This window comes from Lithobates pipiens, unplaced genomic scaffold (genome assembly GCF_037356315.1).
Source record: "Lithobates pipiens isolate NorthernLeopardFrog02 unplaced genomic scaffold, aLitPip1_a1.2 Scaffold_25, whole genome shotgun sequence".
NCBI classification, from domain to species: Eukaryota; Metazoa; Chordata; class Amphibia; order Anura; family Ranidae; genus Lithobates; species Lithobates pipiens.
In genome coordinates, this window is record NW_027507787.1 from 65,996,693 (window position 1) to 66,022,009 (window position 25,317).

Here is a 25,317-nt window from a genome sequence, read left to right on the forward strand (position 1 = left end):
TGGACCAAGCAGGTTGTGTGTTAGTGATTAGCAGACTGTACGTCAGTCCCTATACCAATGAAGGACTGCTGCAGTATAGGGCAGCGGTCAGCAGTAGTGCACGGCAACCCTATGTATTGTGGACCGATAGCGGTCCTTACAGAACAGCAGACTGTAACGCACTCAGGCCTATGTACCGTAGCACCCTATACCAAGTTACCAGTCCTTATAAGAACTTTTGTGGACCAAGCAGGTTGTGTGTTAGTGATTAGCAGACTGTACGTCAGTCCCTATACCAATGAAGGACTGCTGCAGTATAGGGCAGCGGTCAGCAGTAGTGCACGGCAACCCTATGTATTGTGGACCGATAGCGGTCCTTACAGAACAGCAGACTGTAACGCACTCAGGCCTATGTACCGTAGCACCCTATACCAAGTTACCAGTCCTTATAAGAACTTTTGTGGACCAAGCAGGTTGTGTGTTAGTGATTAGCAGACTGTACGTCAGTCCCTATACCAATGAAGGACTGCTGCAGTATAGGGCAGCGGTCAGCAGTAGTGCACGGCAACCCTATGTATTGTGGACCGATAGCGGTCCTTACAGAACAGCAGACTGTACTGCACTCAGGCCTATGTACCGTAGCACCCTATACCAAGTTACCAGTCCTTATAAAAACTTTTGTGGACCAAGCAGGTTGTGTGTTAGTGTTTAGCAGACTGTGCGTCAGTCCCTATACCGCTGAAGGACTGCTGCAGTATAGGGCAGCGGTCAGCAGTAGTGCACGGCAACCCTATGTATTGTGGACCGATAGCGGTCCTTACAGAACAGCAGACTGTAACGCACTCAGGCCTATGTACCGTAGCACCCTATACCAAGTTACCAGTCCTTATAAGAACTTTTGTGGACCAAGCAGGTTGTGTGTTAGTGATTAGCAGACTGTACGTCAGTCCCTATACCAATGAAGGACTGCTGCAGTATAGGGCAGCGGTCAGCAGTAGTGCACGGCAACCCTATGTATTGTGGACCGATAGCGGTCCTTACAGAACAGCAGACTGTACTGCACTCAGGCCTATGTACCGTAGCACCCTATACCAAGTTACCAGTCCTTATAAGAACTTTTGTGGACCAAGCAGGTTGTGTATTAGTGTTTAGCAGACTGTGCGTCAGTCCCTATACCGCTGAAGGACTGCTGCAGTATAGGGCAGCGGTCAGCAGTAGTGCACGGCAACCCTATGTATTGTGGACCGATAGCGGTCCTTACAGAACAGCAGACTGTACCGCACCCAAGCCTATGTACCGTAGCACCCTAGACAGACCAAGTTACCAGTCCTGATAAAGAGCTTTGTGGAACAAGTGAGTTGTGAATGATTAGCAGACTGCAGCAGAAGGGCAGCAGTCAAGTATAATATTCTTTCTATATTTGGAAGAAAGAATATTATACGTGTACAAGCCTATTACCGTACCACTGATACCAGTCCTGAAAAGAACCTTTGTGGAACTAATAGTAACAGCAAGTCTTTAAAATTATCCTCACTGCCTGACACACTGCTTCCTGCCTGTCCCTATACAAATTGGCAAAAAAGAGTAGGCTGGAACGATTAGCTGGAACAGCTCTTTTGTGGACCTGATAGTAACAGCTAATGATGATGATGATGATGATGATGAAGAAAGACTAATCTGGCTGAGCTGTCCCTAAAATAGCAGCATACAGCGCTCTGTCCCTTTATCTAAACTGACAAAAGAAACTCAGGCTGCTGACCTAACACCTATACCAGTCCTGAAAAGAACTTTTGTGTACCAAATAGCTAGCGTTTTCTCTGTCCCTACTCCACACAGGATCCTTTCCCTACAGTGACAGAAGAAAGAATGTAAAATGGCCACCGGATCGGGTGTATTTATAGGTTAGGGGGAATGTCCAAGTGTCCATGAGCTGTCATGTCTCAATTGGTTGTCCTGTAACACATGATAAACGTGTCACGAAAGGTTAAAGTTCTTGTATACATTAAACACGTAAGTCCGCCGGGGCGAACGACGGAAAAAGGCGTTCGAACCCGCGGACGGCGAAAGTCGGAAATTCGCCGCGAAACGACCGCCGGGCGAACCGTTCGGCCATCACTATTCACTGTAAAGAGGACCTGTCACCCCATATTCCTATTACAAGGGATGTTTACATTTCTTGTAATAGGAATAAAAGTGATCAAAAATATATTTTTGGGGAAAAAAATGTCAAACTAAAATAAATAAAGTAAAATGAACAATAAAAAAATAAAATAAAAATTAAAGCGCCCATGTCCCCATGTGCTCGCATGTGCCACACATGTGAGGTATCGCCGAGAATGTTAGAGCGAGAGCAATAATTCTAGTCCTAGACCTCCTCTGCAACTCAAAACATGTAACCAGTAAAAAAATATTTAAAGCGTCGCCTATGGGGATTTTTTAAGTAGCGACGTTTGGCGCCATTCCACGGGCATGTGCAATTTTGAAGAGTGACATGTTTGATATCTATTTACTCAGCATAACTTCATCTTTCACTTTATGCAAACATTGGGCTAACAAGTGGTTAATAATAGAGCTTGCAGTCAGTAGTGTTAGGAGATAGTGCGTGCTGTCTGCGTGCTCTGTACCCAGTACATACCGCTATAATATAGGGCAGGCAACTACTTTCAAACATCCAACTTACAAACATCTCCTACTTGCAAACACAAGGAGACAGCAGCAAGTGAGATGAAAAAAGATGGACGACAAAACAAATTATACAGGGGTGATAACCCTTCCCTATGTTTTCCAAAAAGCTTAAAGATAGTTTTTTTGACTGGAGCTACACTTTAAAAATGTACCGGTTGAAAATGACAAACAGATTCAACTTAACACAACAAACCTACACAGTCCCTGTCTTGTTTGCACCACCTGTATACTGCTGTTCTGAGTATATAGGGCCTGGGGGCCACACGCATTTCCTTTTTTTAATATGGGTACGGGGTTCCCCTTAATATGCGTACAAGACCCAAATAGGCTGGTAATGGGCAGGGAGGGCTACCCATGCCATGTTTCTCAATGATTTTCAACCATATTGCAGGAACCAGATATAACATTAAAACCGCAAGCAGTTTTAAATGGTGTTATTTCCGTTTAATGTCATTTTGTGCAGGGACTGTTCTAAACACGGGAAACACGTGGCACTTCACAGGCATACTACAGACACCCCGCAGGCACCATATTTAAAGGAATATTTCACATTTTTTTTTTCACTTTAATCGTCATTAAAATCAGTGCTCCCGCCAAAACGGTAGTTTTTAAAACTTTTTTTTGCAGTGACCCATGTCCCCTGAGGCAGGAGGCAGGTCGCCAAACCCTTTTTAGGACACTATCTTGCATATTAGCCGTTAAAATGAGCACTTTCCAATTCGAACGTTCGAGTCCCATAGACTTCAATGGGGTTCTAACGTTCGTACCGAACGCGGGGGTCGTTCGCAAGTTCTGGTGCGAACCGAACCGGGGGGTGTTCGGCTCATCCCTAGTGGCTACATTGGTTCTCCAAAAACTCTTCCTACAAGCTTTAACCGGTGCTCGGCCGGATACTGATAGAAGTCACAAGACTGCTGATGAGAAAAGGTATTTAGAATTTTATATTTACAAACAATAATTGCATTTCCATGTCCTGTGTGCTGTGGGAGACCAGATATAGTGAATGTAGGGTCCTGGGTTTAGTAACACTTTAATAATTCCTTTTGATTCCAAAATGCTGTGGTCATGTAATAAAAGTTCATGAAAACATACACATAAAGAGAACCCTTTTTCCAGATCACATGACTAGTAATTTCTTGAATTGTTAGATATTTCAGAGATGCTTTGTGCAAATTGTTATTCAGACAGTTCTGGCATGATAATGTAATAAGGGGCATTTTTCCTTCCAGTGACACAAACGATGCAGGGGCATTTTTTCCAAAGGGGCATACTAAAGGATACGCCCTTGGAGGTTCACCGCGTTTAACTACACAGGTGCTCCCTGCATCCAAGTACAGCAGTCCCATTCATGTCGATTGGAAAGCAGCAGCACTAAAGACAGGACCACTGCTCCCAATTTGATATCCACGTGGGTGAATTCACACAGACATCATATTGGAAGCAGTGCCTGTTTCCATGCAGACACTGTGTGCCAATTGACATCAGTGGGACTGCCTGCAATGGCATGAATAGAACAGCTATGCATCCCCATGTGGGTAAACACTGTGCTACCTTAACTACACCCTAAATGCAGGTCACAAACACAGTGCATTTGTCTACATTTGTGGGCCTATTAAATTGGATGTAAACCCCCACATATACCCAAAGTTGCCAACAATATAAAAAAAATGTATAGGGACACTTTTTTGGCTGTAGACGGAGTCTTATTAGAATTAGTGGGCAGGGCATGCATTTGTAGGCATGACATAGAAAAGACAGGCGTGGTTTACATGAACAGTGGTCTGTGACTTATATGGGTGTGGTTCAAATGGGTGTGTGGTTAGGGTCTGAGATGAATGAGAGATAGACAAAGAAAGGGGAAAAGAGGGAGGGAGGGAGAGAGAAAGAAGGAAAGAAGGAGGGAAGGAAAGAAGGAGGGAAGGAGAGAGAGAGAAGGAAAGAGGGATAGAGGGACAGCAGGCCCAGATCCTACACCACAATAGAAATGTGTATTCCAGAGTTTAACAAATCAGCAGATAAAGATACTCCAAACACCTGGTGTTAGCGCTTCAATCATCGCAGCACCATGGTTGTTGTGATGCCAGGATGATTGAAACGCATTATTACTATTATTACATTGTATTATAGAATTAAATCATTAAACTCACCATAATCCAGAATCAGTGGGACCCCTGAGCATGTCCCCTGCCACCAGATGCCATCAGGTGCCCCCAGCAGAGTCCGTCCTTAAATCAGGTGCCCCCAACAGTTTGTCCTTCCATCAGGTGCCCCCGGAAGCAGAGGCCCTCCTTACAGATCTGTGTCCGTGGCTGCAGAGACCCTCCTTGCATTTGGTGTCCCCCAGCAGTGGAGCCCTCCTTTACATCTGGCGTCTCCCAGCAGCGAACAAAGGCAAAATCCCGGGTCCCAAAATCAGGATTGTCCCAGGAAAATCGGGACTGTTGGCAAGTATGCATATACCCAGTGAAGTTAATAGCCTCAGATGATACACAGTGATGAAACAAATCTCCCTACATATGTTTTACATGTATATCTGCTGTCTTCAGCTTTCTATATTCTTTAAAAAGTGAACATCGTATTGGAAATTTTTCTTTCTGTTTCAGCAGTGGGAGGTATCTGGGCATACACTGTGTGTGAGCTGATTGGAGGAAAGGCACACACCCCCCTCTACATAGGCAGAGGCACAAAGAAACCTGAGGAGCTGTGCTGTGAATAGACAAGCTATCTATCACTATGATCCCTCCCCCACACAAATTTTAGGCTGGTTTAATCTCGGTTGTCTGAGAACTTTTTAGAAGTTATCATGCTGATAACAGAGGAACGAAGCAGCAGAAAGACATAGAACTTGGGGCTTTGGAGAGAGATAAGTATACACTACATATATCTGTTCCTAGGTCAAATTTCATGAATGGGGTTTGCATCCACTTTAAAGTGGTTGTATACTCCGCTTGGACATTTTTACCTACAGGTAAGCCTATAATATTGTTTACCTGCAGGAAAAATGAATATCTCCTAAACCTACACGGTTTAGGTGATATTCACCCTGCATGCAGCTGCTGATGTCACTGGCACATGGGCAGTAAAGGTCCGGCATATCGTGCAAAACCTTGCCAGAACGGAGGACTCCTGAAGTCATCACGGCTCCGGCCACTCACAGAGGCAGAGCCAGCCACCCCGTAAGAAGAAGCAAGGCAACATGTCAGCCCCCACAGCGCTGACCGGGTCGGGCTGCGGGAGCTTAGTTCTAAGGTAAGTAATTCATAATATGCTAGTATGTGATGCATACTAGCATATTATGCCATTGTCTTGAAGGGTTTTTTTTTTTTTTTTTCTTCAGTGGTTTACTGCCGCTTTAAGCTTGAGCTTTTTTTTTTTTTTTTTTTTTTATATTTTTAGCCAATGGAAAGCTAGTTACTAGGAATTAAATTGTGTGATATGTGTGTTTGTGGGCAATTTTTCAGGTGTCCTGTTGGGGCCAAAATGCTTGAAGATTGTAGCTCAAAAGAAGCTACATTTAGGTGTTACTAAGCACAAATGGAATGCATAGGATTTTGGATGTTGAGCGTTTTGGAGCTTCGAGATTCAGCCTAGGTTCACATATATGCCATGTAGGAGCCAGCACAATTCCAGCGCCAGTTCCTGCATCGCTCCTCCCACGCAGGCAGTTCACACTGCCCTCTGTGAACTGCTGCATGTGTCAATACAATGTTAATATTAATAAAGGGAAACCTTAGCGCTGATATTAATATGTAGGAATAACATTCATGTATAGGAAACACCCAAATGACTAGGCTGCAACCATGTCAGTGTTCTGTCACCATAAAGATTAATTATATATAATGGTGCGCTCCGGTCAACTTCCTATTGCACAATCTAAGAAGGAAAAATGCGAGGCTAATAATCATGAGGCTGTTATGAGGGTATATGTTGAACACAGTACTGTGCAAAAATACAATAATAAAATGTGCAAAATAAGCAAAGAATGTAAAGTGCAAAATTAATTTAAGTGCACTAAGCAAGAGTGCAAAAAATACTATGCACTTATCACAAAGCGTTTGCAAATGGGCAATAATAGATGTAGTAGCGGAAAAAACTCCTTCACATCCAATACAAAGTGTTATTGTGCTAATTACTGTTCCACCTGACTCAAGAACAGCAAAACTACCAATCCCAAAGCTACTTTGGGAAAGGGATATTGTGCAAAATGACAACAGTGTCATATATATATAAGTAAAGAATTAAAGTGTAGTGTAAACAATTATACCAAAGTGCAAACCAAATTGTACACTTATCACAAATGAAGTGCAAATAAACAATAAATGCTCAAAAACAAGAAAAACAATAGAAAGTGCTGTGGTGCTTCTTGCTATTCAACCTGTTTCCTGAACAGCCTATAGTACTTAAACACTTAAATTCATTTTGCACTTTACATTATTTGCTTATTTTGCACATGTTATTATTGTATTTTTGCACAGTACTGTGTTCAACATATACCCTCATAACAGCCTCATGATTATTATCCTCGCATTTTTCCTTCTTAGATTGTGTAATAGGAAGTTGACCGGAGCGCACCATTATATATAATTAATACAATGTTAATGACACTCGCAGATTGGTTCACAGATCGCAGTACGAACTGTGAACTCGCACGCGAATCAGATCGCATGGGTGAGCACACACGTGATCCAATTCCAGTGCAGGGAAAAAAGTCCCAGCACTATTTTCCTGTGAATCCAAAGTGAGTTCAGCCATACAACTGTATGGCTGAACTTGCATTGCACAGATCTCGCATGCGATCCTGACCGCAGTGCGGTGCGAATCACATGCGATTTCTGTGTTTGCACAAGTGTGAACCTGGGCTCAAGGTACAAGATGCTCACGTATGAATGGGGGCTTAGAGGATCCAGGTGCGTGACAATTAGGTGTGAAAGGTCCAGTAGCGATTTGAGTGGAAGGATAATGCAGGTGACAGAACTTCATGCAATACCTGCCTAGTGTTGCAATGCTTGGAGCCTGGTTTTGTTTCTTCCAGAGCTAGACTAAAACTGGCCATACATAGGTATTTTTTTTAACTTTCAAAACTAACAGTTTCCTCCATCCACACCAAAATAGGATGAATGAAGACAACACCTCCACCTGCCAGGACATTGTATTCTGCCAGAGGCTGTCAGAATACACTGATTAGCAGCTGCAGCCACTGGTCAATGAAAATTTTCCAACACGTCCCTTCCACAGAAGTCGATTAAGGCCCGTTTCACATGAACGCTCTGATTGGGGCCACCTGTCTGTTTTTCAGGCGGACTCGATCGGAACCTCCATTCTCCTCTATGGAGCGCCAGGTCTAAATGGACATATGTCTATTTACACCCGCCTACATCCAATCCGATCAGAAACAGACGGACAGGATCTGTTCTCCTTGTGTCAAGCAGATCGGATAGCAGTCAGGTGTAAACAAACAAGCAGTCCGTTTACATCCAACCACCCATAGAGGAGAGCGGGCCGTGCCCACTATCCATAAGTGGATCGGACACGGACCTGTCGTCTGCCTGCTCAGCGGGCATCAGTGGACAAAGATGAGCAAGCAGATCTCAGGTAGAGTCTTCCCCATGTTAAAGGACCTTAAACAATTGTTTAGGTCTAGGGGTCAACCTCACATGGGGATCGAAAGTCGACTGGTCCCTGATGGACTGGTTACATTTCAATCAGTGTATCACCAGCCTAAAGTCATACTAAAGGTTAATTTTTTTTTTTATTAAAATAAAAATGATGCTATACTTACCTGCTCTGTGCAACGATATTACACAGAGCAGTCCCTTACCTTTTCTTTGAAGCTCTCCAATCTTCCTTCCTTATAGGTGCCTCCTTAGCAAGCCAGGTGCGAAGTGAGCACCTGTGCATTTCCAAGCCGGTCTGTGTGCATCAATAGACATCCTCCTATCCCTCCTCACAGGAGTTTGACTGTCAGCATCAGGAGCCTATGGCTCCTACCGCTCTTAGTGTGTTCTATCAGACCAGGAAGTAAGAGGAGCAATGTTCCGCTGGGACAGCATTGGATTGGTGAGAGGAATCAAGAAAGAGTTTAGGGATTAGGAGTGGGAAGGGTAGGTAGTGTGCAGTTTTTTTACCCTATGTAAAGAATGCTTTAAAGCATTTTTTACCTCAACACTTAATGTTCCTGATATGTGTCTGCTGTACCATGTACTTGTATGAGAAAGTATCCTGTTCTCTTTGTATTGCTTCCTTTTTGTGAAATCCCTGGTGTTCCTGACAGTCTCTCTGCTTTCCTATTAAAAACTGACTACACTAAGCAGGAGAGCACATGGTGGTCAGTTCCCTAGCTATGCTGAGAACCCTGTGTACTCTCCGCCAATGATCAGACTTGTTCTGACTCGCCTCCCCTCCACACTCATTCACTGGGAAGCTCAGTGTATTGCTGCTTCTCCTCCCCCAGCCCTTATGCAGCTGAGAACAGAGGGAATGTGATCATTTATAAAAAAAAGGGAAAAAGGATATTTATAAATGTTTTTTTCTTATATCTATACCAAAAGATTTTGCCTTTCATTTCTATTTTAAACTGAATGGGTTGTTTTACAAGGTGATCATTTGCAAAGTTTTACTAAACCCAGGACCCTGTATTCACTATATCTGGTCTCCCACAATACACAGAACATGGAAATGCAATTATTTTAGTAAATATAAAACTGATAAATACCTTTTCTCATCAGCGGTATACAGCACTTGTGATTTCTACAAGTTCCTGGTGAAGCTTGTAGGAGGAGTTTTCATACTGCACTGAGCTGACCTATGAGGCTTCAGGGCTCCTGACTCTCTGTCTGGACATGTCTGGACAGTGCTGATTGGCTCTGTGCTGATCACATGCACTCTCCCAAGAAATAAAAAAAAAACCTCTCTAGCAATACACACCAAAGTGAGCATGTGCAGCCTGACTCCAAAGGCTCAGTGCTATCCGGACTTGTTCAGGGGGACAGTGCAGGGAGGGGAGGATCTGTGCATACAAGATCAAGCAGCCTTTTTACACAATGCAGAGGATTAACCCTAATGCCCCGTACACACGATTGTACTGTCCGGCGGACAATCTGCCTGACTTTGCAACGGAGGTCCGCCAGGCTTTCCGAACGAGCGGACTTGCATACACACGACCACGCACAATCTGCTGGACTTTTGGCCAAGGTCCGCCAGACTTTCCAAATGAACGGACCTGCCCACAGATGAGCGGATTGTCCGCTAGAAAGCCGAGTCCGGTGGACAATTTTGAGTCGTCTTCTTTCTAAGTCCGCTGGACTTTTGGGAAGAAAAAGTCCACTGGAGCCCACACACGGTCGAATTGTGTGTACGCGGTATTAGGTTCCACAATATAACAAGCATGCTTTACTGCATATACAGACTGATTTTACTGCTATGGATTTAGTAACACTTTAAGGTAAAAACACCATTTTGACTTTAGAACCACTTTAAGAGGCAGGTGCCCAATGCTGCAGGATGAGGTCACATCATGTTTTTAAGAGATGAAAAAAAGCTGCTAAAAATATCACTGAATGCAAACTTGCTGCTAGAGAATTGTGTTCCTCCTCAGTATTATTTATTTTTACTTTTTCTGCATTGTCTACTTTTGGGTAAATTGTGAGAATGCACAAAAGCCAAAATGTCATTGTACTAGTCCTTTTGTGCCTATGACAATAAATTATGAACGGAACCATCTTCTAATAAGTGTTTTACTCTTTTCCATTCAGCAGATACACTGCTGAAGGGACTGCCTGCCAGCTTCCAAACACTGCCTCTTTGTGCCAGTATTAGACTAGTGACATCCCCTGGTGTATAGGGCAGGCCAATGTATCTATCCTATCTCACTAGTGTCTCTGCCTCCATGGAATCGCTCCCTCTATAGCTAAGGCAGCCAGATGTAGCTCCCATTGCTAATGATTGAGATTCAGTAACATTTGGGCCAGTGATAGACGGACATCTTTCTGTAAATGGTCACAGTGGGATAGGGATATGACACAGACAGATGTCCGCTTTGGCAAACAAATATTTGCCCCACTGACATTACCCTAAAGGCTGATAATGCCTTGTTTATGTTAAGAACTTATTAGCCAAATTCAATTTAACAATAAAAAGTATGTCTATGTAGTGGGAGAGGAAACAAGCTCAGGAAATAACTCACAAGATAAACCACAGATAATGTCATGCATGTCTTATTTGGCTTGCTAATGTGCAAATTTGACACATTTCAAGAATGTTGTTTATGAATGTTATGTGCTAGAATTCCACACAGCTTCATCTCAAAAACAAGGGGTTACTGTACCTAGAAAATAGCTCCTTTACAACTCACCACGTTGCAAACCCCTCCCTCATCACGCTTGGCCTACATTGTTTACATCACCTGACCACTATCTGTCCACTAAGGTTGCCACAACATCCCTTTAATCCAGGACACACATAATTACACAGGTTCTGTGGTTGATTAAGGCGATAATTAAACTCACTTGGTGCCTTATCTGCATTAGATCAGCCTCAGAACCAACTATTATATTTTCAACTGGTTCCTTCAGAGAAAATACTTTCCCATATTAAAAAGAGGAATTTTACTCTATCAATCTATTTTTAATCCTTACCCTGCTAGCACCAGTAACTGGATAGGAAAGTATATCCTAATTACGTGTTTTAAACTTTTTTTTTTTTTTTTACATTTCTACAGTTACTTCCTGGTTTCCAGGCATAGGAAAATTATGTCATACATCCCAGGAGTCTTCCGGAGGGGAGGAGGGGTTTTCTCAACTAAGAACACACTCCTGCATGCCTGAGCTAAGGAAATACGATGTCCAGGAAGTAATTGCTACAAGAATCATCTGCCCTTAGTCAAGATGGTCATGGCCAGAAATGCTAGTGGGTGTTTTTCAAAGTGATTTCTCAGCAAAATAAAGCATGCAGACATGGATGGATGGAGAAGTTTGCTTTGAATATTAAAATTGAATTAAATAGAGTTTTTGGTGCTCAGATGCAGTGTAGTTTTGCTTTTTGACTATATGTTGTAATAGCTTTGTTTTGTACCTTTTAAAGCCCAATAAAAGCTTTCAAATAGAAACAATTTGACCTCCATTCAGGGGCGTTGCTAGGTCTACAAAAGATCTGGGGCTAGTGCCCATAGCAGCGTAGTAAAGAAAGTCATATGCTTGGGCGGGCATACACATGTATATACAGTAATATGTGTGTGTGTATATATATCCCCAGAGAGCCCCCCTTACATCAGGGTTCCCAGAGAGCTCCCTTAAATTAGGTTCCCAGAGAGCCTCCCCATTAAATCAAGGTCCAGAGAGAGCCACCCCCTTAAAATCAGGGTCCCCAGAGAGCCTCTCCTTTAAAATCAGGGTCCCCAGAGAGCCTCTCCCTTGCATCAGGGTCCCCAGAGAGCCCCCCACTTACATCAGGGTCCCCAGAGAGCTTTCCCTTCCCTTGGGAACCCCTGCAGAGACTCGGGGCTATAGCCCCAAAAGCCACCCCCTAGCAACGCCACTGCCTCCATTACATCATAAACATCAACAAAATGCATAGCAGATTATTCCGGATTTGTCAAAAAGATAACGTGCGTATTGAGCAAGTTTCATCCTATCCGTACCGTGCCACTGTTGATCGTAAAGGTGTTATTGAGGTTGCCATTTATTATATTATAGATCACGGTTCCATTAAGTCCTTCATCAAGATCCACAGCTGTAGTTGTGATAATGACAGAGTTCAGTGTCAGAGGACCTTCATCTAGCCTGACTTCATATAGCAGACTGTCAAACATGGGAGCATTGTCATTTTCATCCAAGATCGTTACGTAAACTGTTGTTGTTGCCTGAAAAAAATTAAATAAAAACATAAATATTGCATTCCATAAATATATTAAATATGTAATTTTAGTAAAAGAGACCGTTATCCATCAAATTCAACCCTTATTTTAGTTTTAACATATCTATCTATCTATCTATCTATCTATCTATCTATCTCTCTATCTCTCTATTTATCTACAGTGCCTTGAAAAAGTATTCACAACCCTTGAAATTTTCCACATTTTGTCATATTACAATCAAAAATGTAAATGTATTTTATTGGTATTTTATGTGATAGACCAACATAAAGTGGATAATAATTGTGAAGTGGAAAGAAAATGATAAATGATTTTCAATTTTTTTTTACAAATAAATATCTGAAAAGTGTGGGGTACATTTGTATTCAGCCCCCCTGAGTCAATACTTTGTACAACCACCTTTTGCTGCAATTACAGCTGCAAGTCTTTTTGGGGACTCTACCAGATTTGCACATCTAGAGAGTGAAATTTTTGCCCATTCTTCTTTGCAAAATAGCTCAAGCTCTGTCAGATTGGATGGAGTGCATTTGTGAACAGCAATTTCAAAGTATTGCCACAGATTCTCAATTGGATTTAGGTCAGGACTTTGACTGGGCCATTCTAACACATGAATATGCTTCAATCTAAACCATTTCATTGTAGCTCTGACTGTATGTTTAGGGTTGTTGTCCTGTTGGAAGGTGAACCTCTGCTCCAGTCTCAAGTCTTTTGCAGACTCTATCAGGTTTTCTTCTAAGATTGCCCTGTATTTGGCTCTATCCATCTTCCCATTAACTCTGACCAGCTGTCCCTGCTGAAGAAAAGCATACCCACAACATAATGCTGCTGCAAGCATGTTTCACAGTAGGGATGGTGTGTTCAGGGTGATGTGCAGTGTTAGGCCGCGTACACACGGGCGGATTGTCTGGCCAACTAAGTCCGTCAGACAATCCGACAGACAGTCCGTCCTACTTTTGAATGAACGGACTTGACCACACACGATGAACAGACAGTCCGCTGAAAGCTTGCGCGATGACGTGTACAGCACGTACGATGGGACTAGAAATACGACGTCCAATACACTGCAATGCAACCTTCGGCCGTGTAAATCCTTTCTGAGCATGCGCCATACTTAGTCCGTCGAACTAGCCTACTCACGAGCGGACTGTCCGCTGAAACCAAGTTTGGACGGACAATATTACGGAAATTCCGAAAGACTTAGTCCGCCAGACTGTCCGCTGAAAAAGTCAGCTGAAGCCCACACACGAGCGGATTGTCCGCTGAAACACGTTTCAGCGGACTAAGTCCGTCAGACAGTCCGCCCGTGTGTACGCGGCCTTAGTTTTCCGCCACACATAGCATTTTGCTTTTGAGCCAAAAAGTTCAATTTTGGTCTCATCTGACTAGAGCACCTTCGTTCACATGTTAGCTGCATCCCCCACATGGGCTTCTCACAAACTGCAAACGGGACTTCATATGGCTTTCTTTCAACAATGGCTTTCTTCTTGCCTTCCATAAAGGCCAGATTTGTTGACTGCACAAATTTGGTACCTGCCAAACTCTGAAATATTTCATTATTTAAAACTCAAATATTTTTATGCTCTATTTTGTAAAGCATGCCAGGATATTGCTACTATGAATAATAAATAACAATAAATGTGGTGTGCTAATAAACAAATGCGTGAATACAAATAAAATGAGACAGTAAATAGTCCAAAATGAATAACAGTCTCTCAGAAGGACCATTAATTCCATATGTGTCTGAATCCGTGACACTACTGTAGATGAGAGAAATCCAGATCCCTCCACCAGGTGAGTATACCACCACCACAGTTGAAAATGGACTCTTACCAAATAGCTTGGACTCTTTATTACGAAGGGTGAAACAGGTTATACTGTATAATCTCCAGAACTGGTCACTGATAGGGGGTAGAAAAAGGAACCACATCAGGATCGATCCCAGAGTATCTGAAAACTCTTCTCTCAAAGCGTCTGAATAGCCAAATCCTGTCAAGGGGGAGGGGATCCCCTCTCCTGTCAGACGGGTCTGTGCTGTTTGCCAGAGTCGTATAAATCTCAGGACCGGATGAACAAAAATACAAATCCTTTGACAGGATTTGGCTGTTTGGACACTTTGAGAGAAGAGCTTTCAGATACTTTCAGATACTCTGGGATCGATCCTGATGTGGTTCCCTTTTCTACCCCGTATCGGTGACAAAGTGCTAGGGATTATAAGTTCTAGCCTGTTTGACCCCTCGTAAAAAAGGGTCCAGGCTCTTTGGTAAGAGTCCATTTTCAACTGTGGTGGTGGTATACTCACTTGATGGAGGGATTTTAATTTGTTTCATCTACAGTATTGTCACGGGTTCTGACATATATGGAATTAATGGTCCATCTGAGAAACTGTTATTCATTTTGGACTAATTGCTGTCTCATTCTATTTGTATTCACACATTTGTTTATTAGTGCAACGCATTTATTGTTATTTGTCATTATTGTGGAAATATCTCACATTAGTGGTGCCTCTTTTAGTTTCACATTTACATATGTTTTTTTTCACACGCGCAGTATTCTTTTGGATTTTTGGTCATTCTTGATACTATGAACCAATTTGAGCGCTTCTGTAAGTGTGACCTTCATAACCAAAATATGCATGCTAAAACTTTGAATCAGTCAGGCCCAGTGCACAATGGGGGAAATTCATAAAGGCTGTTATAGACATTCTTTAGAATTCTGTCGGTCCAGCTATTGAATTTAAAAACAGAAAAAAAAAAACACGCTGGATGCCTAAAAAACATATACAGATTGAAAATAGCAACTGTCACAATACCATAATACAGGGCATATCATTCAAATAAACAAGACAGCACAGGACTTAACAAATATCACAAATGTTGTGCAAACAAAGTCTGTGCTGAAAGTAAAAAGTCTTTAATAGCATAAATCCCAGATGACTGATAATCTATTCACACAATGCAAAGGTGAATTCTAAAAGTGGCAAACGTCAAAATCCCAATAGTGAAAGGTGGAACTGATAGGGAACTGGTCTCAGTTCCCTTCCAGGCTTCACCCACTCAATGACTCAAAGTCATTTCCCAAATATAGGCATCACGACTATCCCCAGGCCCTTTTTTTCATTTAGTAGCCAAATGTGCAGGAAGCTGTCATGTTAATAACAGCTTCCCAACATAGACATGCCCCATGTCTTTTTGTACGCCAGTCCAAATCTGGTCCAAGCTATTGCCAATTTCTTATTCTGGAAACTGGCGGTGATTATTTAAAAAACTGCCGCTGCCATAGTGACAGGTTCTTAAAGTGGTGGCAGTAAGAATTACCTGAATTTGTTGCCCATGTCAATAATGTTACCAAAACTGGCACAAGTGCTTGCCTAAATTAATCACAGGTAGTTCTAAAGTGACCCGAGTGTTGTGAGAGAGTTATTGAATTCCCCAGAATGTCTATATATGGAGTTTTACACTCGTGTAGGTAATTTTTACCCACTATGTCTCAAACAGAGCCCCACAGCCAACAATATCCACTGGCTACATGGAAAACATCTGTGTCCTTTTCTGCCTTTTCAGACCAAAATGTGGCTGATCGGCAGTAATCGGGTGTAAATGAACACAAGTCCATTTACATCAAGCCACTCATAGATATAATATGGGTCTGGAAAGGTCCAATTTTTAAATGCAGCAAAAAAAAGAAATAAAAAAAATTGAACATATACATGTTAGCATGTGAGTAACATGCTGTTGGCAATATTGCTATCGATCAGGTGGGCTCAGTGCTCCCTCATGGCTGGAGGCTATATTACTTCACCAGGCCCCACATATGGAAGGATAACATCTTCTCACCTGCAAGGGACACCTGTCTTGTCATTGACTACAGAGTTATTTTGAGAAGGAAGATGTAGAGCGCTGTCTCTCTCCACCAACTCTTCATACTTAACTCTGACACCTTCAGCCTTGGAGGGGAGCCACTGCACACATCACAAGCCCTCAAAAACTGTAGTTACAGGCCAGTTCCTTAGGACCAATTCTGTTCTGCAGTGAACCCTAAAATAGGGGCCCATTTTCACTTCAGGGAGCATCACGTTCCAGACCGCCCTGCCTATGTGACTTTTTTCACCCAGCCACCACCGTTCCCATATATACACTATTCTCCACAAGAATCAGACCAGACCTTTCCACTTATTCAGGAACTACTCCTCATTCTTTCTTTTTCAAGAGCTGTGGAGTTTTACCCTGATCAGTAGAGTGTTGTCCCCTAATGACAATATAGAGGAAGTCCAATCCTCAGACCCATGCCAAGGTCTTGCTGATGGGTACTCTGCTGTTAAACAGCAATTACATTTTCACATGCATGGTCACACCTCCGACTTCCCAAAGACCATGAGGTTTCCTCCTGTATTTTTCACTCCCTTAAAAGACAAGAAGTGACATATGCATGTACTGTTAGCCCTTAAGGCCCAAAAAATAGGTAGCTTTTTGGCTACCTGCCTATATATGAATGTCACAAAAGTTTGTAAATGATAGCCACGAGGCTTAAAATAAAAATCCTGATGCAGCAACTTCCTAGTTAGGCTGCTCGGCAAATTTAGTTTTTTGGCTTCTGCTGTAACTAGAGGACAGGGTTGCCAACTGTCAGTAAATTAATTGACAGTTTATGAAAATTAGTAATTTTTACAGCTGTCAGTAAATTTTATTTAAGTAAAAATCAGCTCTTTTTTAAGGCAAGTTAGTGTTGACTCAGCAGGTGTAAGAGAGTACCCCTTTACAGCTTGATGCAGCACCAGCAGCCACTTATCCAGGCAGAGTATGGAGCTAGTTGGGATTATTTATAGATAGAAGCAGGCTGGAGCCAGTGGTGGAAGATGCAGGGCGCCACATTTGCCAATCCTGCTCCTCTAGTTATAGCTGCAGAGTCTTAACTGTGCTCTGCCTGCTGCCTCTCTGCTTAAATAGATAGTTGGAACCTGGTGCCTGTCTGCCGGCAACAGTTCCTGAAGTTTGTGCCCACTAGTCCCACATGCCCAGCAGCTACACTTCACCCTCGTCCTGAGTAACTTATCCTGCTCTTCTGCAGCTGCAGTTCTTTATTAGGTACCCTCAATGAGGTGGGAGTAGAGCACTGTACTGGGGGAGGGGGGGGGGGATTTGGGAGCATCTCTGTACTCTACACTCACACACTCCTAAACCTTGCACTGTATATTCAGTGCACACCTGAACCCTGAACACTTTTGCAGAGCATCCTTGAACCCTGCACTCTATATGCAGTGCCCCCAAACCCTGCACTCTGTATGCATTGCACCGTTGAACCCTGCACACTGCATAGCGCACTCCTGAACCCTGCACTCTGTATGCACCACACCCTTGAATCCTGCACTCTGTGCGTAGTGCACACCTGAACCCTGCACTCTGTACTTAACGCACACTCCTGGTATTTAATGCCCCTTTAACCACTTCAGCCCCAGAAGATTTTATCCCCTTCCTGACCAGAGAACTTTTTTACAATTTGGCACTGCATTGCTTTAACTGACAACTGTGCGGTCATGCAATACTGTACCCAAACAAAATTTGCATACTTTTTCCCACAAATAAAGCTTTCTTTTTTCTGTGATTTTTATTTTTTTAACTATAAACAAAAAAATAGCGAAAATTTTCAAAATAAAACAATATTTTTTACTTTTTTCTATAATAAATATCCCACAAAAAAAAAAGTGTCTTCATCAATTAACGCCAATATGTATTCTTCTACATATATTTGGTAAAAAAAAAGATCACAATAAGCATATATTGATTGGTTTGTGCAAAAGTTATAGCGTCTACAAACTATGGGAAAGATTTATGACATTTTTATGGCGTTTTTTTATTTTTTTTACTAGTAATGGTGTGAGCTGCGATTTTTAGCAGTATTGTGGACGGACAGATTGGAGACTTTTGACACATTTTTGGGACCACTGACATTTATAGAGCGATCATTGCTATAAATATGCACTGATTACTGTATAAATGTCACTGGCAGGGAGGGAGTTAACACTAGGGGGCGATCAAGGGGTTAACTGTGTGTTCCCTCACTGTGTTCTAACTGTGTGGGGATGGGACTAACTAGGAGAGATGACAGATCGTTGTTCCTACTTTGTAGGAACACACAATCTGTCTTCTCTCCTCTGACAGCACAGGGATTTGTAGGTTTACACACACAAATCCCCGTGCTGGCTCTTGTGCATGCGATCTGTGCAGTAGGAGCGTGCTTCCGGCGGTGCTTGTGCACCTTCTGGTGGCTCTCCTGGGCAAAGCCATATATATATATATATATATATATATATATATATATACAGATATATAGATTTCCCCAGGAGAGCCATTCTGCTGCAGTATGTCTGCGTGAGCCGGTTGTAAACCGGCTAAGATCCTCCCACTGTTGTTGCAGGAGGTGATACTGCTGCCTCCTGAATGTGTTTTTTCCCATCCGAATGGGAATTTTGCATTAAAATACTGTGTCACCATCATAACCCCAAGACAAGCATTTGGCTTGTGGCTGCTGAGTTCAACGGCCAAGTTTGACAGGTTAAAATAGCTGCACTATGAAGCTAAGTATTAAGGCCCAGTTGGTGGCAGGGATGCAGTCAAATAGTTTGGAGCCCTGAGGAAATTGTCTTTTTCCCTTCTGAGGGAATGGATTAGTGAGCTGAGAGGAGGGGGCTGCTTGCCCCTGGGACTGGATGCTGGTTTACTTTACAAGAGGTTGTACCTATGGATTGATCTGGTTCCAGGATTCTGTGAGTAGAGCTATCTGTATGTGTTGCACTATAAAGCTACTTCACCATGGTCCCCAGCTGTGAACCTATCTAGCTATATCTGTGCTAAAGATACTTTCATGGACCCCAGACGTGAACCTATCTAGCTGTACTTGTGATAAAGATACTTCATGGTCCTCAGCCGTGAATCTATGGACTCTGTCCCAGTCTAGCTATACTTCTTCTGTAAAACTATCTCATGGTTCCCAGCTGTGAGTGAAAGAGTTTATTGCTGCTGTTTACACAGAGGGAGAGAAAAAGGGTTGATCACTGCAGAACTGTGCTGAAGTGTTTTGGAATATTTCACACCACCCCGAATTCCTCTCCAATTTTCTACAAGCTATAAGCGGGGTGTTTTTCTTTAAAAAAAAAAAAAAAAAAAAAAGCTAGAACTCTGCTTGAATGAATTAAGCTTTGTTTGTGTTGTGTTTACTAAAAACATTTGTTTTTGTGCATGCAGCACGTGTTCAGCAAACATGTTATAGTCATTCAGCACTGCCAGCTGTCAGGGAGGATATTGGTGATATTTTAAATTGCCTCAAAGCTGACTATTGACTGAGTGCAGAACCCCCAAGACTAAGGCAAGCCATGGTTGCAGGAAAGAAATTAGCACGATTCCACCATCAACACAGACAGTGTTTACAGGGGAACTTCTCCTGCCGAGACATTGACTTCGCCCGATATAATGGAGCCCACCGGGAGATGACAGTGATCACTAGCGGCTATAGCAGCCACTTGCGATGTTCGCAAGCGAATCCGGCAGGCTGGTTGTACCCAAGTTGATTGATCAATCAACTTGGTACACTCAGCCTGCCCATTAATTGTTTGAATCCTAAGGCTGATTCAAATCCTAATGGTTTGAATCCTGTTGAATCGACCAAGATTCAAACCATGTATGGGCAGGCTTAATGTACCCAAGTTGACCGTACAACCAGCCTGCTGGGTTTTACATGCGATTATTGCTAGCGGCTGTTCTAGCTGCTAGCAATAATCACTGTGCTCTCCCGGCAGGGAAGGCTTCCCCCGCTCACCCACTGGGAGAACACAATCACTCAGTGGGAGAGATGCCCCAGTCAACGCGGTCTACAGGAAAGAAATTTGCTCCGTCTTTGGCTGGCCTAATGCCCTGTACACACGACTGGTTTTCCTGTCGGAATAAACTCTTTTTTTTTTCGACGGAGTTCCGCTGAAACTGTCTTGCGTACACACAATCACACCAAATTCCGACCGCCAAGAACGCGGTGACATATGACGGGACTAGAAAAAGGAAGTTCAATAGCCAGTAGCCAATAGCTTCCATCTCGTATTTGCTTCAGAGCATGCCTTTTTTTTGGTCCGTCGAAACAGCATACAGACGAGCGGTTTTCCTGATAACATGTTTTATTTCTAGGTCCATCAGAATTTTCAACGTAAAATGTCCGATGGGGCATACACACGGTCCGAATATACGATGAAAAGCTCCCATCTGACTTTTTCTGTCGGACATTCCGCTCGTGTGTACACGGCATAAAGCAGCTACATAATGAAAACCGTATGTAAACAAGCAGAAGCTCATTGTCTCATAAATGTAATATTTGCGCTGCCGTCTAGAGAAACATTCACATTTTTATTAAACTGTCAATAACCCTGTTTAGGATTTGTTCACTCCTGACATATGTTGTCATGCGTTCTGCAGCATTTCCAAGGCAAATATACCCCTCTGTGAAAAACCATTGTTTCTTACAGTGGTCTATGCATACTATATTTTTGGCACATTGACCCACATCTACAGTATTTAAGCCAACCTGATGGAACGGTCACAAGAAATGTAGCATACACATAGCATTTAAAAATACATGCATGAATAGATAGTAAAATGAACCTAGTTGTAACGGGCACAAAGTACACTGTTCATAGAGTGAGGATCGCAACACTTTTATGATGCAGCACAATACTAATGTATGTTAAGTGTGCTTGCAGTGCTGTTCATTATCAATGGCACCTCAACACCCTAAGGCAATGCAGCTCTGATGCACATGCAGTGCAGCGCACCTCAGCACACCTCAGCACGCGATAATGCGCTGCATCAGAAAAGATTCTGCATGCCCATTTTTGAGTCCATTCGTGTGCACTGGCATCCCATTAAAATTTAACCCATGACACAATTTGCCAAAGTTTGAACTTGTTTTTAGACATGTGCATTTGTTTTCGTCCGAATGCATTTTCGTCCAAATTTCAGGTATTTTCATTTTGACAAACGATAACGAAAGCACAGAATCCGAAAAACGAAAGATCCGACATAAATAAATGCTTTATTTTAGTTTTTGTTGTTACAACAGTTCGATATAGAATAGGAGATTCAACGTGACTCTGACAATAACAATCTGTGTCTATAGAACCTGTGGTCGAATGTGCCTAACCTTACCTCTATTAGTCCAAGATTATATAGAGAAAATATTCGACAGAGAAAAAAGATTTGACAGAGAGAAAAGATTCTGCAAGTTACTGTCCTAAAAAGTGTTTGGGGACCCGGGTCCTGCCCCAGGGGACATGTATCAATGCAAAAAAAAGTTTTAAAAACTGACGTTTTTTCGGGAGCAGTGATTTTAATAATGATTAAAGTGAAACAATAAAAGTGTAATATTCCTTTAAACCATAAAACAATAAAAGTGTAATATTCCTTTAAATTTCGTACCTGGGGGGTGTCTATAGTATGCCTGTGAAGCCTGTGTCTCCTCCGTGGAGACAGAAGATGGATGTATTCACTGCACTGGATCAGATCAGCCATCGCTGGAGAGATGATCATCCATCAATCGCTGGATAGCAAGAGTGGATTACCACCGCTGGAATCTTTTTTTTATTTTTTTTATTTTTAATAAAGGAATTTTTCAAAAGTGTGTTTGTCTTATTTAACTATTTTTTACACTTTCTTTGTGAAATGGTAGGCGTACTTTTGTACCCCCTTACCATTTCAAACAGGGGGGCGGGATCTGGGGGTCCCCTTGTTAAAGGGGGCTTCCAGATTCTGATAAGCCCCCCACCCGCAGACCCCCACAACCACCGGCCAGGGTTGTGGGGATGAGGCCCTTGTCCTCATCAACATGGGGACAAGGTGCTTTGAGGGGTCACAGACCCCCAAAGCATCCTCCCAATGTTGAGGGCATGTGGCCTAGTATGGTTCAGGAGGGAGGGGGGCGCTCTCTCGTCCCCCCCTCTTTTCCTGCGGCCTGCCAGGTTGCGTGCTCAGATAAAGGGTCTGGTATGGATTTTTAGGGAGGCCCGCACGTAAAAAAAATTTAAATTTGACGCAGGGTTCCCCTTAATATCCATACCAGACCTGAAGGGCCTGGTAATTGAATTTGGGGGGCCCCCACGCTTTATTTATTTATTTATTTATTTTTATCAATGACTTTCTTTTTTTGTTTAAAAAGTTTTATTTGACAGTTAGAACATACAAATATAAAGCAATAGATGAAGTCAATGAGTGTTCTCTGTATTACGGAGCCGACAATTCATAATAGCTGCGAGTGATTTTAAAGGACTTTTTTTCCTGCATAAATGACACTTTGTGCAGGGACAGTTCTAAGCACCAGAAACATGCGCCCCTTCACAGGCATACTATAGACACCCCCCAGGTACGAAATTTAAAGGAATATTACACTTTTATTGTTTCACTTTAATCATTATTAAAATCACTGCTCCCGAAAAAACAGCCGTTTTTAAAACTTTTTTTTTAATTGATACATGTCCCCTGGGGCAGGACCCAGGCCCCCAAACACTTTTTAGGACAGTAACTTGCACATTAGCCTTTAAAATGAGCACTTTAGATTTTGAACCTTGGAGTCCCATAGACTTTAATAGGGTTTTAAAGTTCACACGAAGTATGCTATATACTAGCTCCGTCGAATCTTCTTTATACATTCGACAGACACCATAAGCCTTCAAAGACAGATTCAACCGTAATTCATGTGGATTTTCGGACGAATGCAATTTTTGAACGAAAAACTAAATAAATAAAAATGAATTTCGGGAGTAACTAAATTAATTAATTTTTCGGACGAAAACGAAATTCCGAAAAACAAAATGTTTTACTCTGCACATGTCTACTTGTTTTTAAAGTGTATGTAATCCAATCACTAACATCAAATCTAACATTAACATGTTAATGTTATTTAAAGTATTTTTCAATTTCTTTACCGCTTCCCGACCAGCCGCTGTCATTATACTGTGGCAAGGTGGCTCGTTCCCGCAAATCTCTATAGCTGAACGTCGGTGCAGGAACTTGCTTTTGTGGGCGCGCGCTCCCATTGGCCAACGGGGGAACCAATCATCGGGTCCTGGTGGACTCAATGTCCGCCAGCCACCCAAAATCATTCCCCGCAGTGACAGAACGGGGATCTCCTTGTGTAAACAAGGCAGATCTCCATTCTGACAGGGGAGATCACACAGATCCTGTTTTTCTGCTAAGCAGGAAGACAGATCTGTGTGTTTCCCCAGTCACACAGTCCCCCATAGAGTTACAACACACAATGAGGGAACACATTTAACCCTTTGATTGCCCCTGATGTGAACTTCTTCCCTGCCAGTGCCATTAGTACGATAACAGTGCATATTTTTAGCACTGATCACTGTAATAATGTCACTGGTTCCCAAAAAAAGTGTAAAAAATATCAGTTAGGTGTCCAATTTGCCTGCCGCAATGTCGCAGTCCCACTAAAAATCACTGATTACCACCATTACTAATAAAAAATAAATAATAAAAATGCCATAAATCTATCCCCTATTTTGTAGACACGATAATTTTTGCGCAAACCAATCAATATACGCTTATCGTGATTTTAACAAAAATATGTAGCAAAATACATATTGGCCTAAACTGATGAATACATTCATTTTTTTTTGGAAAGATTTTATAGCAGAAAGTAAAAAAAAATTATTTATTTTTTTAAATTGTCGCTCTTTTTTTGTTTATAGCACCAAAAATTAAAAATGCAGAGGTGATCAATTACCACCAAAAAGCTCTATTTGTAGGGAAAAAAGGACATCAATTTTGTTTGGGTACAGCGTCGCACGACCGCACAATTGTTAGTTAAAGCAATGCAGTGCTGTATTACAAAAAATAGCCTGCACAGGAAGTGGATAAATCCTTCCAGGGCTGAAGTGGTTAAAATCTGCAGCTTTCATTAAAATAATAAATTGTTATCCTGCCATGAATATCCTTGTTATTATTTTAATGAAAGCTGCAGATTTTAACCACTTCAGCCCTGGAAGGATTTATCCACTTCCTGTGCAGGCTATTTTTTGCAATACGACACTGCATTGCTTTAACTAACAATTGTGCGGTCGTGCGACGCTGTACCCAAACAAATTAATGTACTTTTTTCCCCACAAATAGAGCTTTCTTTTGGTGGTAATTGATCACCTCTGCATTTTTCATTTTTGGTGCTATAAACAAAAAAAGAGCGACAATTTAAAAAAATGGTTGCAGGAGACCAGCAATAATAATAAAAAAAGATTGAAACAAGATAAAAAATAATTAAATAAAATTATCTTAATAAAAAGTTCAATTGTTTTTTGAAAACAAAGGCTGCTTTCACACTGATTAGTTTTGCTAAAAAAAAAATCTGAAAAAACCCCCCCCGCAAGACTATTAAAACCCATGGAACTCTTCACACTGGTCAGTTGCAGGTCTGTTGCATTTTTCAAAGTCCTACTTGCTGCATTTTTGGTGCGGTAAAAAAAATATATAGGAACCGGAAATTCTCCTCCTCTTTGCAATAAATTGAAACCACATTAAACTGCATTAAAAACACACGTACAGTTGCATTTTTGGTGCATTTTTTGAGTCACATGTCCTTTTTTCAAAGGTGCAAAAAGCACCAAAGCGCAATAAAAACGCTGCAATAACAGATATGTGTTTTTACTGCATTTTTGCAGCGGAGCAGCGTGAAAGTAGCCTAACCCTAGGTTTACATCCCTGCGTGTTTGTAGGCCATGTTAGCACGGGCACGGCAGTCCATTCATTTTA

At 42.1% G+C, this 25,317-nt stretch overlaps 1 protein-coding gene across 2 annotated transcripts in view; it reads right to left on the reverse strand.

The window, feature by feature from the left end:
- The window catches only part of CDH23 (cadherin related 23), a 1,769,196-nt gene that overhangs the window by 146,810 nt on the left and 1,597,069 nt on the right, over positions 1 to 25,317 (reverse strand). For both annotated transcript variants that reach the window (XM_077454574.1, XM_077454575.1), the window contains exon 37: positions 12,299 to 12,520. In XM_077454574.1, the coding sequence (XP_077310700.1) occupies positions 12,299 to 12,520 (222 nt within the window). The remainder of the gene's footprint in view (positions 1 to 12,298; positions 12,521 to 25,317) is intronic.